Here is a 13,761-nt window from a genome sequence, read left to right as displayed (position 1 = left end):
TGGTGGTGTGCGCCTGTAATCTCAGCTACCTGGGAGGCTGAGTCAGGAGAATCACTTGAACCCAGGAGTGGGGGTTTGCAGTGAGCTGAGATCTTGCCATTGCACTCCAGCCTGGGCGACTAAAGTGGAACTCCATCTCGAAAAAGAAAAAAAGAAGTATGTTTATGTGTGTTGCATACACAAATTGAACCCTTAAATCCTGAAGAGAAAATAACATATATGTATGTGTATATATAAATATATATAATCTTCAAACAAAATTTAATGAATTATTTTTATTAAACAACAGCCGATTCAAAATATATAAGCATTACATAAAAAGATAAAACTACTATGTTGTTTAAAAAGTTCATCAGCAAGAATGACTTGTGTCACTTTTCTCAACAAATGTACGTTTGCTTTGGTAGCTAATGAGTCTTGAGGAAAAATAAATAATTCCAGTGAAATGTGAGATATTAAGTTCAAATGAAACGTATCAACTGAACACAATAAAACTCCATCTTAAGACTCAAGTAATTCTGTTAACAGATATCAATTTTTTTCTTTATTCTTTTGTTTTGTGATGGTCCTGGACTTCTTGCAGGTTTTTAGTGTGATGACAAACGTACGTTGCTGAAAACTATCAAAACTAAATGACTAAGAGGCTACCTGCCAATTTGAAAATACTCCATAGAAAAAAATCTGCTATATGAGTCAAGTAATTCTGTTAACAGATACCAACTTTTTTTTTTCTCTTTTGTCACAGTATCTTTTGTTTTGTGATGGTCCTGGACTTGGAGATTTTTAATGTAATGAAAAACTTAAGTTGCTGAATATGATGAAAACTAAATGACTAAGAGGCCACCTGCCAATTTGAAAGTACTCCATAGAAAAAAAAAAATCTATTATAGGATACAAAGTCACAACTAGATAAGAGAACAGGTTCTAGTGTTCTACAGCACTGTAGGATGACTGTATAGCTAGAAGGATATGGAATGTTCCCAACACAAAAAAATGATAAATGTTTGAGATGATGGATATGCTAATTACCTTGATCTTATCACTATGTATTGTATGTATTTAAACAAGACTGTGTACCCTATAAACATGTACTATTATTATGTTTCAACTATAAAAATTAAATTAAAATTTATAAAAATAAACTGTGGATTTTGTCTTTAAGTTGTTTTTATTTATTTGAAATAAAATTACATGAGAATGCATAGGTAATAAGTATTAACAGATTTGTTGATTTACTGTTTATGTAATATTGTGATTTATTTAAACTCTCTAACAATAAACTATTACTTTGACAAAATAAAGACCTGCTTATAGAGGTAAATGAACATTCAAACACTACCACTCTCAGAGTCCTAGCATTATGACTTTAGAAAGACTTATTTTAGAAAAATTACATATTAACAGAATACTGTCTTATTTTCTAATTAAAAAACTAAAAAATAAATGTAGAAAATAAAATTAATATTTTCAATTACTACATCATATGTCATGTATTTGGTGTAAAATCACTATAGTTGTATATTTTTAAAATATGAAACTTTAACTATTTTAAACAAGGAATAGCAAAATGTAAAACAACGTTGGTTATTCATTTATTACCTACAAACCCACCGTCTGTGGCCCTATTTAAAATATTTCTTTTAATATCTCATTTTAAATCTTGTGGAGCATGTTAGACAATTTTCGAGTAATAGTTAATATAAATGTAAACCTATTTCAATAAGTTAATATGCAATTATAAGTTTTGGATCATTCATTTTCTGAACTATATAAAAAATTCAGTTTCAGATTGTCTCTGCTAACCAAGAATTGAGCCATAATGTTTTTCATTTCATGGAAACGCATTTTAATGCTAAGCCAAGGAAGCCTGATGTGTAAATGGCCTTCTGAGCTTTCCAGGTACTTGATGCTCTTACTCAATGCTCCATCTGATTTGAAGGCCACCCCTAGTCCCAGATCCCTAAGTATTTGGCAAATACGTTTTCATTCCTCAATACTTGTGCCAATGAAACCACTTCTATAACAAATTTTCCAACTGAAAAGATGAAGGCAGGTCCCTTAAAACGTTTGTCTTTGAATCACCATTGCCAAAAGTGGGGTGGGGTGGGGGGGCGGGAACTGGTCAGGGGGAAATTTCTAAGAATTTTATTTAATGATAAGTAAAATTAAAATGGTATGGACCAGGTGCGGTGGCTCACGCCTGTAATCCCAGCACTTTGGGAGGCTGAGATGGGCAGATCACGAGGTCAGGAGATCGAGACCATCCTGGCTAACATGGTGAAACCCCGTCGCTACTAAAAATGCAAAAATTGGCCGGATGTGGTGGCGGGCACCTGTAGTCCCAGCTACTCAGGAGGCTGAGGCAGAATGGCGTGAACCTGGGAGGCGGAGCTTGCAATGAGTGGAGATCACGCCACTGCACTCCAGCCTGGGAGACAGAGCAAGACTACGTCTCACCAAAAAAAAAAAAAAAAAAAAAAAAAAAAAAAAAAAAAAAGTATAATAACAACAACAGAGCTAACATTTGTTTCAATTATTTGTAGTTAGATATTTTATTCCTAGTTGTTCCCTCTGTGGGCAGAGATATAATAGGAAATGTAGTTGGTTTATTTTATTTTGGAGCATTATTTCTCTCCAAATAGTTACAGACTCAAGTCACTTACTTTTAGGAAAATTCTTTGCAATTTAAGAAATCAGTAGAGAACACTGACTAAGATCTTTGGCTTCAGAGTCAAACAGGCCATCTCTAAGACTTACTAGCTATGTTATCTTGGGCAAACATCTTAAATTCTCAATCTAACATTCCAAATTTAACTGGTCTTTATTTTTTTTCTTTTTTATCTCATTACTCCTTGTTGAACTAAGCACATTTTTGATAACATATTTACCACTTGAGAATAGTAAACTGAATGACATTTGATTTAGATTTTTGTTTATACATGTAGAGTTGCTAAAAATATGAGAAAATATTTCTGTAAATTTAGCATGATTTTATCTGTGAAAAGGAATAGTGATTATTTTATTAATATTTAGCAAGGAAACTTTCCTATAAAGGTTACAACTAGTGAGAATCTTAAAACAATATTTTGATAAGGAAAACATTAAAATCTTGTTAACAGCTTCGAGTTATATTTGCTCATAATCACTCTTTTCAAAAACTGCATATGCTAGCTAATTATTCATTTGTATTTTGCACATCACTAATAGTGAAATTTCTTCTTTGGCATTTTAATCTACAAATGAAGTGGATGAATATATTATAATTCAATTATTGTCTTGTTTGCTGTACAATAATCACAACTACTAGAGTCAACACTAAAGACAGAAGGGCATCTGCAATTTAGTTTCAATAAGCCAAGAGAAAAGTAAAATGGCTTTTGTTAATATTATGCTTCTTGGACTGGGGTTCATTTGTTGGGTGACATGACATGGAATGTTCCATGTTACTGGAAATTTGGTTTTCTGAACTCCCAACATATCAATTTTCTAAGTAATATTTAAAAATATTATTTTTAAATTAAAGCAAATATGTTTTTTAATTCTTAACCTAGGTTTTGATAGATGAGTAGAATTTTCACTAGTACTAGAATGGAACAAATTGCAAAAGGCCTATGAATTTTAAATAAAAATGATATTTCAAAGATATTTCACAATGCCAACACTGAAGAATTTTTCAATTTGATATGGTATGGAAATGAATCTGTTTTCTGTGTTTGGAGGCTAGAAGAAAATCTTTCATGTCTTTATATGTCCTATGTTCAAAAAAATCCCCACTTTAAAGAGTTCCTGTTGCCCTATTTAGAATACAAATTCTCCTCAGTTCTCATTTTCTCACTTAAATAGTCAGATTATAAAATGTGGATGGATTCGCCATCCATTACATAGAAGATCAATAATTTTGTACTGCATTACCTGAGAATGCAGGAGCATGTGCTTAGAACACTAGCAAATTGGGGACACTCAGACAATTACAATACAAAAAAAAATTTTTTAAACCTTAGTGAATTTTGTATTTTCTAAAATAAAGTAATAATGTAAAATAATGTAAAGTAGACATCATAGGGAAAAAAAGCAGAACTTCATTGGAATTCCTTATATTAATTTCTCACTCTGCTTTTTATTTTGAATTGAATATGGGTGGTGAAGGGGGGCATCACAAGTTATTCAGGTAGCAGCACCTGCAAAGGTCTTTCTCTGACCTGTGGATATCCATCAAAATCTGTCAAGGAGGCAACCATAGGAACGCTCCTTTGTTTATGAAAATCATCAGCTTAGCAGGTTTTGGAAATAACTTCAAATCCTAGTCCTAATAATTTTCAGTCTCCTCTCTCTTGACTCCCTATCATTCACAGTTTGTTTATGCACACTTAATTTCTTATACTTATGGAACACGCCACGGCCACGGTCTTTTATACTTCTATAACTTTGCATATGTAGATCCCTGTCAGGTATGCTTTCTTCCACTTGTCCAAAGAGCAAACTCTGCTCATTCATCAAAAAACAGTTTAAGTGTCATGGACTCTGTGAGGCCTTCATTGAATCACCTCCCCCTACAGATGTAATTTGCATGTACTTATCTGACTTCCGTTGTCACAGCGCATTGAATCATTATTCAACACGTCAATCTCTTCAACTATTACAAGGATTCTTCAGGGAGGAGATGGTATGTCTTGGGTAGTGGACTAAAAGTGGCAAACATGATTATTTAAAAACAAAGAGGTCTTTTGATTAATATGTTTTCAATCTCAATGATTATTTATTATAAATTCTATAAATATTAAAAGATAAATGTGTGTATTTAGCAAAGTAGGACTTTAATTTTATATAGATGAATAATATTTGTTTTTGAAATGATATCATATTTTAGCAATTTATTTTCCAAAGTGTTTTCTCATACATTTGATTATCTGATATTCATAATAATCCTCTCATTTCCTGAAAAAACAAACATCATTCTCATTTTTAAAGGCTGAGTCATACAAATATATGACTAGCTTGACAGCAAAATAGGTAAGTGCAGAAGGCTCTCTCTCTCTCTCTGTATATATATATATAAATTTTCAATTTAATATCTGACCACGTATTTAAGTTATTGCATAGACACTCTGATTTATTGGAAAATGATAGATCCTCCATATTTTGGAAAACATGCTTAATCTAAGTTTAATTGCTAAACAATGAATGACTTTTTAAGTTCAACTTAAGTTATAAATTATGTAATTGATAATGACAGAAATAATGATTAATATGTATTATGTACTTAATATACATAGTTGCATCAGTATGACCTGGATGAGGTATAGGATTAAAGGAGATGATTTTGGAGCTTTAAGTTTTGACTGCCCCCTGGATTTCGGACTTGCATGGGGCCTGTAGCCCCTTTGTTTTGGCCAGTTTCTCCTATTTGGAATGTGTGTATTTACCCAATCCCTGTATCTCTGTTGTAACTAGGAAGTAACTAACTTGCATATGATTTTACAGGCTCATAGGAGGAAGGGAACTTGCTTATTTTGGATGAGATTTTGGACTGAAGCTTTTGAGTTAATGCTGATATAAGTTAACACTTTGGGGAACTGTAGGGAAGGCATGATTGGTTTTGAAACATAAGGACGTGAGATTTGGGAGGGGCCAGGGGTGGAATGACATGGTCTGGCTGTGTCCCCACCCAAATCTCATCTTGAATTCCCATGTGATATGGGAAGTCCATTACCTCTAGGAGGTAATTGAATCATGGGGGCAGGCCTTTCCAGTGCTGTTCTCATGATGTTGTATAAGTCTCATGAGATCTGATGGTTTTAAAAAGGGGAGTTTCCCTACACAAGCTCTCTTCTCTTGTCTGCCACCATGTGAGACAAGCTTTTCACCTTCTGCCATGATTGTGAGGCCTCCCAGCCACATGGAACTCTAAGTTCATTAAACCTCTTTCTTTTGTTAATTGCCCCGTCTTAGGTATGTCTTCATCAGCAGCATGAAAAAGGACTAATACATGTACATACTGGAATATAGTAAATATGGTAGTTTTCATTTTAACAACAGATAATGGCATACTTTTAATCAATTGTTTTAGTGAAGCAATTTTCCTTTGCTGAGCTATGAAGATATAAAACAGAAACTTCAAGGTCTATTTGCATTACTATTTACCAAATTGTTCATGTTGCTATACTATGGGCAGTGTAAACATACTGACTCCAGCATCATTCCAGCATCGTTAGGCAAATCTCTGACCGCTATTATCTGTTCATCTGTTTATTCTGGCTTTCTGGAAAATAACGACAATAATACCTACAATACAGAGTTGTTATTAATATAAACAAACACATAATAAATGATAAAACCAGTTCTAATATATGCCTTTACTAACCAAGGCACTACACTCTGGGTAATGTTCATTTTAGATATTTTAGTAGTTTTTGTTTTGTCTATTTGACTTTTTAAAAAAGATTTACTTTTTCTTTTTTGAGACAGAGTTTTGCTCTTGTTGCCCAGGCTGGAGTACAGTGGCATGATCTCGGCTCACTGCAACCTCTGCCTTTCAGTTTCAAGCGATTTTCCTGCCTCAGCCTCCCAAGTACCTGGGATTACAGCCACCCAGCACCATGCCTGGCTACTTTTTGTATTTTTTGTAGAGCCGTGGTTTTACCGTGTTGGCCAGGACTGATCTTGAACTCCTGACCTCATGATCCACCTGCCTCGGCCTCCCAAAGTGCTGGGATTGCAGGTGGGAGCCACCGCACCCAGCCAAAGATTTACTCTTATACCTCTGAATATAGACAGAAATCTGGACTAAAGAAAACTTTGATGATTTTAACCTAAACAATTTTTTTCTATTCCTATTGCTTTAATAATAGCACAAGTTGTATCTGTCTCAGTAAACTATTTAATGTAATTCAGAGAACCAACAGCCAAGGGACACATTTCTCCACCCACTACATCATAATAGAGACCAGAAATCACATTCAATTCAAAATATATTTAGAGTCATTCCAAAATTGATAAAGTACATTTTTTCCAATTTGTTTACGTAATGTCACTAGAAAATTATACTCTAGGGTATTAGAAATAGTGTGATAAGGTCAAGATATTTTAGAAAATTAGAGTGATTTTTGAATTTTTTCAAGCTACATGACAAAATACAAAACAAATGAAACATAGAGCATTCACCCACATGCCTTTAAGAACTACCTTAGAACATTTCGTTTGGCCACTACCCCTGTCTGTAATGAAGATGCTAGAGCACAGTCTACACGTATGGATTTTCCAGATGTTTATTTACAGAGATGTTAATACTGTCACTCTGCAGCATGTGATTCAATTGTTTAAGTTTAGCATAGATGGCCTAGTGTCAGCCTATGCTCATTGATGGCAAAGTAAATGGCAAAGTTGCTCTCCTAGGCCTCAGTTCCCTACTAGGGAAAAATCAACTTAATGTTTTATTTTTGTCCATGGAATAAAACTGTGTACATGTGCAATTCCTTCCTGTGTTTGTGCAAAAGCAGATGCAATTCTGTATCACATGGAGTCAGAATGCCATAGAGATATGTCACAGTTTATTAAAACTTGTAACTATTTTTAGATCTTTTCTGCTATTTGATGATATTAAATATTCTTGCTTTTGTCAGGGCAAAAACTGCATTAATGATAACAGTATGAAAAAATTTATGTGATATTATAAAATTCACTCTCCCCATGACTGAAAAGGTTAAATATTTAACAAGAAAATTTTTCTTTTATTGTAGTCCTTCATTTTGTCTTTTCACCAGTATCATCGGCTACTTTATAGATAAAATGGAGCTAGAGTTTGAAACTAAATACTCTTGCCAGAAATATTCACTTAAATATAATGGAGGAAATAGAAATCTCTTTTTCCCCCATGATCAATTTCAACACCAATTATAAATGAAAACATCGTGGCTTCCATATAAAAACATTCAACTACCTTGTATTACCAGTGCTTGCTGATGAAATCCTAAAATATGACACATGGTGAATCTTGAATCTTTAGAAATTTTATAAAACAGCACAAAATAGATAACATATCACATCACAATACCAATAAGCAGTCACCATAAAAAATTGTAAACGTCAAGGTGGCATTTCATCACACAGATGAGTTAATCTATTGCACTGTCACAAGACTGCTTGATTCAAATATTTTTCTTTTTATTATGATGAAAACTGAAACACTATAATCCTACACTACAAAATGCTATGGTAATATTCAAGCAATTGGAGTACATGATTTGATACCAAATTATGTTCTCAAAGGCCTCATTTCTGTTTTTGATTTTATGAGTGTAGCTGCAACCTTTATTAAATTGGTTGAGGATGTCTTCCAAGATGTAAATTTAGAAAAGGTTTTAAGAATATAGCAAAGCATAACATCATGAAACCACCCAATAGGTAGTAGCTGTAATGGTTTCAGTATTGTATTTGCTGTTACTACTGTTTTTATGTAGTTTAAATAATAAAATACCTATAAATAATATTTGTGGTTATCTTTTTTAAGTAACTTTATAGCATAGATTATAAATCCAGTTGTCTCTCATTAGTATTTTAGATTCTCCAGAGTTGAATGCATAACACTATAACATGATCAGCAAAATAGAAAAAAAAAGTTTTGTGAGTAATTATGATTGCAATTTTGTTTGGGGTACTAAAAACACTGTCATTTTTTAAATTCATGAATAAAACTTCAAGTTACTTAATATACATCAGATTATTTGTCTTCTCAATAACAATCATTTGGTTTTTCCCAAGTGATTGTTCTTAACATTATATTTTTATTATAAAATCAGGTTTAAAAGTTATCTTAAAATACATGCTCTTCCAGAAAATAATAAAGTCTACAAATTCTTTTCTGTAATTTTACACACAGAGAACAAATCTTAGGGTGAATCTCAGAATGAACCGCTTGTGTCTTAATAGCAGTTCACCAGTGTTTCTTCTTACCTAAAATGTTTCTCATTTTTAGAAAGTTTGAGTTCAGACAAGATGCAGTGAAAATCCTTTCTCTAGGTTTGAAAGCTTACCTTGGGGCAGCTAATTTCTGTGATGACTTATGGCAGAAATCCAGCAGCCTACTGTTGACATTTTCATAGTAATTATAGATCAGGAGTTGGCTGCTTGGAAGAGTAAAAATATGTTGCATATGACATGGCAAACCCTTGTTAATATATATATATATAACTGTATATATATTTATTTACTATATATATATTTACTATAGTTCAAACATGATAGTAAAAAGTTACAGTGTTCTTGTAAAGTAAATGAGAGTTTAAATGCAAAAATTAAAATTTAGGAAAGACTGTCTAGAAATTAAAAATGAACATGTGCTCCATAACTGCCAGGCTCAATAAAACATTTTGACAGAAGAAATAAGATAAAATGTTGCGTTATCAACTAATAATATTAACCTGGGTTGGGGTATTTATACTAACTACTAACTTTATACTTGGTCTGCAAAGAATGGGTTACAGTTTGCTTCACTTACCCATATTTGAATGTTTTATGACTATTCGTTCTGCACTTCTGGAGTGCAAAGGTACAGAACTCTTAAGGAACATGGCTCTTTCCACTGCTGATACCGCCTTTCAAAAAGTGCTTCAGGGACTCATGGAAAAGACAGGTTGCATGTGACTATAGTAATCATGGAAGAGGTCATGGAAAAAGGAAAACATAAAAATAAGTCATGAAAAATGAGAAGGAGATAAATAAGAGGGCAAAGGCCGCCTCTTCTAGATGAACAACTCACTGTGAGGAAACACAAAAAAAGAAAGAGCAGTAAATGTGGCATGAAGATAGGTGATACCTGATTTGTGTAAAGAATGCATGAAAGAGGAGCAAGGGTAAGAAAGCAAATATGGTTTGGAGGCAGGTAGTGAAGAGTTTTGGATTTGGGAATGGGAAATTTGGATGTTGTTTGGTGTTGATGTTTGAATAGAAAGCTCTTGGTGAGACCTGTCTATCATCAGAACATCCTGGCTACCTGTGAAAGAGCTCACACTGCAGTATTACCTTGATGAATTTCCCACCATCCATGATCTGGCCTTCAACCCTAAAGCCTCAGAAACCTTGTTCTGTCAGCAGAAAACATGTGTCAGGAAGATTGGTATATTTGCTCCGAGGCTGAACTACATTAAAATCAGAAATTTGCTGGGTGAGCATGGAATTGAAGAAAGGAAAAACTTTGACCTGTACATGTTGTAGAGCATCAAAGTAATGTTAGAAATGACCACTCTCTTTTCTTAGCACTGGCAAAGCTTGCCTGAGTAAATGATTTTTCTCTGTCTCACTTCAACCTCCTTCTGGTGAACAGCCTCCCTCCAAGTATATGTTACAATATTTGAAGAGTCTCCAGTAGACTTAGGAATCACATGATCTCCCTCTAACATAACTATACATATATATGAACTGATCCATTATGTGGAGTTTGCAGTTTATCCCACCGAAAACAATACCGTTCACAGATTTTTGGAAGGCAACTTATAGTTGCAGCTACAGGCAATCCTATAATCAATTAAATCCTGTAATAAATTAAAGGATGAATGAAAGCTTTTAAACAGAAGAACAAGATCGGAACTATGATGTGGGAAAAAATAATTGATCAAAAAAGCATTATAGGTCCTTGCAGGCAGGGAGAAGCCTGAAAACATGAAGGTTATCTACAAGACTAGCCTAAGGGATGGATAATGAGGATCTGACCCAAATAAGAGTGAACAGTCTTGGATTTGAAAAATACTGCAGAGAAGACCCTGACAGGATATGCAAGTGATTTGATTGGGAATACTGAGGAGGAAGACAAGAGTCCAAGATATCATCAATAATAAACTTCCTATAATTGCAAAATCATTTAAATTTTTTTTGCATAGCTTTAAGGGATCTGTTCTGTAGAAATGATAGCATTGCAGAGCTCACATTTCTCTATGTTTTAAATAATCACAGCTGAGAACTGTGAATTCTCTGAATATTATGCACAATTTTTTGTATCTCTAAGTATTTTTTGAAAAGGTGTGACCATAGATATCCTCAAACTCTGAATTTCTGCACCCCAAAATAATTAAGGATTTTTGGCCCAGAAGATTAGCTTTGGAAAAGCATCAGTTTAATACATGTAGAAACACTTTATTAATTAGATTGCAAAAGTAAACACTCATAATTGAATGACAATAGTACAGAGAAATCCTAAAATAAATATAAATAAGATCAGAGAATAGAGATAAACGACTTTGCCAAACTAAACACATGTACAAATTGCCTTATCCAATGGCTTTGTTAAAGAACAAAAAACAATTTGTTAAACACTGTAAAAAAAAATTTATGTGGCTACTTTATTTGTCTTTTACTAATGAATGTAAACTTTAAAAAGAAAATAAAAGTTTGTTAAATAATAATTCGAATATCCTTAACAAGTCGGACAATTTTATTTACAAGGTTTTTTTCTGTTAAAAATTATAATACAGTTGACCCTCCGTATCCATGAATATCACATCCATGCATTCAACCAACCACAGGCTGAAAATACCCAGTAAAAAAAGAATGGATGTTTGCCTCTCTACTGAACATGTACAGATTTTTTTTTCATGATATTTTTTCCTAAAAAATAGAGTAAAGCAACTATTTACATAGCATTTATATTGCATAAGGTATTTTAAGTAATCTAGAGGTAATTTAAAGTATATGGGAGACTGAGTGTAGGTTACATGCAAATACTATACTGTGTTATAGAAGGGACTTGAGGATCCATGGATTTTGGTACCTCTCATGGTGGGCGTGTCCTGGAACCGGTTCCCCATGTATACTGAGAGAAGACTGTATATGAAAATACATCAAAAACTTAAAAAAAATGCCACTGCAAATTTGTATAACATATGAAATTCTATTCATATGCTCTTTACACAGCTTATTTTGATTACTAGGTGATTTAGCCAATATTTATTTAAAAAGAAACTTAGTGGTGGATATATAACTTGTGCCCAATTTAAAAATCAATCTGAAATACATATTTTCACATACTGAATGGCTATACACAATATAGATATTGCAACATTGCTATAAAAATTAAACTATGGATTTTTTATTATGTTATCTAGGAGAAAGTTATTTAAATATACAGTTTCATTAAAGTAAAAAAAAAAGTTAAACCCACAAACCAAAAGGATTTTAGCAAACAACAAACACAAATCAGAAATATCACAATATAGTCCAAAAATAAAAAGGTGAAAATTGAGTTATCAAAGTCCAGTAACTAAGAACAAACTTTTTAAAATTACAACTCCTAAATCATACAACTACCTACCACTTACAAGACCTACTACTACAAGAAGATGAGCTTTCTTATGCTTCTAACATGGCACATTTCTGAATAGCACTTACAAGCTATTCAGGGGCACATAGGCTGAACAATCAGAAATCAGGGAACTGCCCTTAGTTCAAAAATAATCATGTGCTAATAGCAAAGTAAGTGTCTGAAACCCCCAGTAAACATTAACTTGGCCTCAGATGATGTTTTGACGTTTTACTTGACTTCTGATCCTAGTTCCAAGAGTAGCAAATGGCACCAGGGGTGCTTTGGTCACCTCTGAGGCTGATGCCAAGGTTCCTCTAGAATCCACACATCAGAGCAAACAGCATATTCAATAAAGAGGCACTCCTTCCAAGAATAAACATAAGACTTCTTGTAGCAAAGCCAGGTAGCTTTCAACTACTTGAAGCAAACAAAGCAATTCTGAAATTAGATGTCCAGATCTCCTTCACTGACCTAAAAACTGCCTATGCTTCTCAAACATATTCAAAACTTGGTTCATAGTATACATTTAAAAAATTTTTAACATATTTTATTCCCTAAAAAAGTGGGATATTTTTCCTATATTGACCACTAATTTGTTATCTGAATTAAACATGTCATTCCCATAGACAACCTTCCCATTTAAAAATTTTTTTATCTAGAAAACTATGTAGACTAAAGACAAAAAAAAATCTTAACTCTGAAATAAACAATTTTAAATGACAATAACATTAGCAAAGAAAGTCAGCATACTTAATCAATAAGAAATACCAAGGGTAATGTACTAAACGTGTGGCCTATGTACAAATGCTCCTTTGTTTAGTGTTACTGTCAAATTTCACAGCTTCCAAACTAGCATTTCCCTAGTTATCAGTTTGGAGTGTGCCTTTAATTCACAGTTTCAGTAAGTACAATGGTTCTTTAAAACTATAAAGTGTATAACATCTCAACTCCAAAAAAATATATTTTATGTCGAGGAAAAATGTCTCAGGTAATACTAGGTTAATGCTCTTGATACAATGTTCTAGAAAAGTTTTGCCTCAGGAATTGTTCATTTTAGATGAATCTGACTGCCTTAGGGACATCTGAGGAGAGTATCAGATGTTGCCAAGGGCACCTTAGGCAGCCTTACTGGAAGACTAGGAGGTTGTCTATAATTTCACACTATACTGTATGCCATGAAAGGCTATAAATATTGTCCTGATATTCTAAAACTGATTCTCAGCAGATGCTAATACCATGTGCCAAGGCAATTAGCAAGCTAGTATTTCAGAGTATCTTGCCTATAGTACCCTATGTAAATATTTTGAAAGTCACAAAGTAGCTTGGTAATAGAAAAGTAAAAGTGAGCTGTGATTAAGGGACTATCAAATTACTACTTTTAAGAGGTATATCTAATATTTTACCAATATTCAGGCACACAATGTCATGCGATGTTTTATATATCAGAAGACAATTAATTAGATTGAGTTGTG

The 13,761-nt window shown here is 33.3% G+C and overlaps 1 protein-coding gene across 8 annotated transcripts in view; it reads right to left on the bottom strand.

Annotated features, from left to right (window-relative positions):
• The window catches only part of SPOCK3 (SPARC (osteonectin), cwcv and kazal like domains proteoglycan 3), a 483,863-nt gene that overhangs the window by 455,954 nt on the left and 14,148 nt on the right, over positions 1 to 13,761 (bottom strand). The window contains exon 2 of one of the 8 annotated variants that reach the window (XM_023228598.2): positions 10,296 to 10,304. The exons of the other annotated variants lie outside the window; for them this stretch is intronic. Coding sequence (XP_023084366.2) covers positions 10,296 to 10,304 — 9 coding nt within the window. The remainder of the gene's footprint in view (positions 1 to 10,295; positions 10,305 to 13,761) is intronic. 8 annotated transcript variants of the gene reach the window in all.

Source organism: Piliocolobus tephrosceles, chromosome 3 (assembly GCF_002776525.5).
Source record: "Piliocolobus tephrosceles isolate RC106 chromosome 3, ASM277652v3, whole genome shotgun sequence".
NCBI classification, from domain to species: Eukaryota; Metazoa; Chordata; class Mammalia; order Primates; family Cercopithecidae; genus Piliocolobus; species Piliocolobus tephrosceles.
The sequence above is the reverse complement of the archived record's forward strand: the minus strand, read 5'-3'. Positions and strand labels throughout refer to the sequence as shown.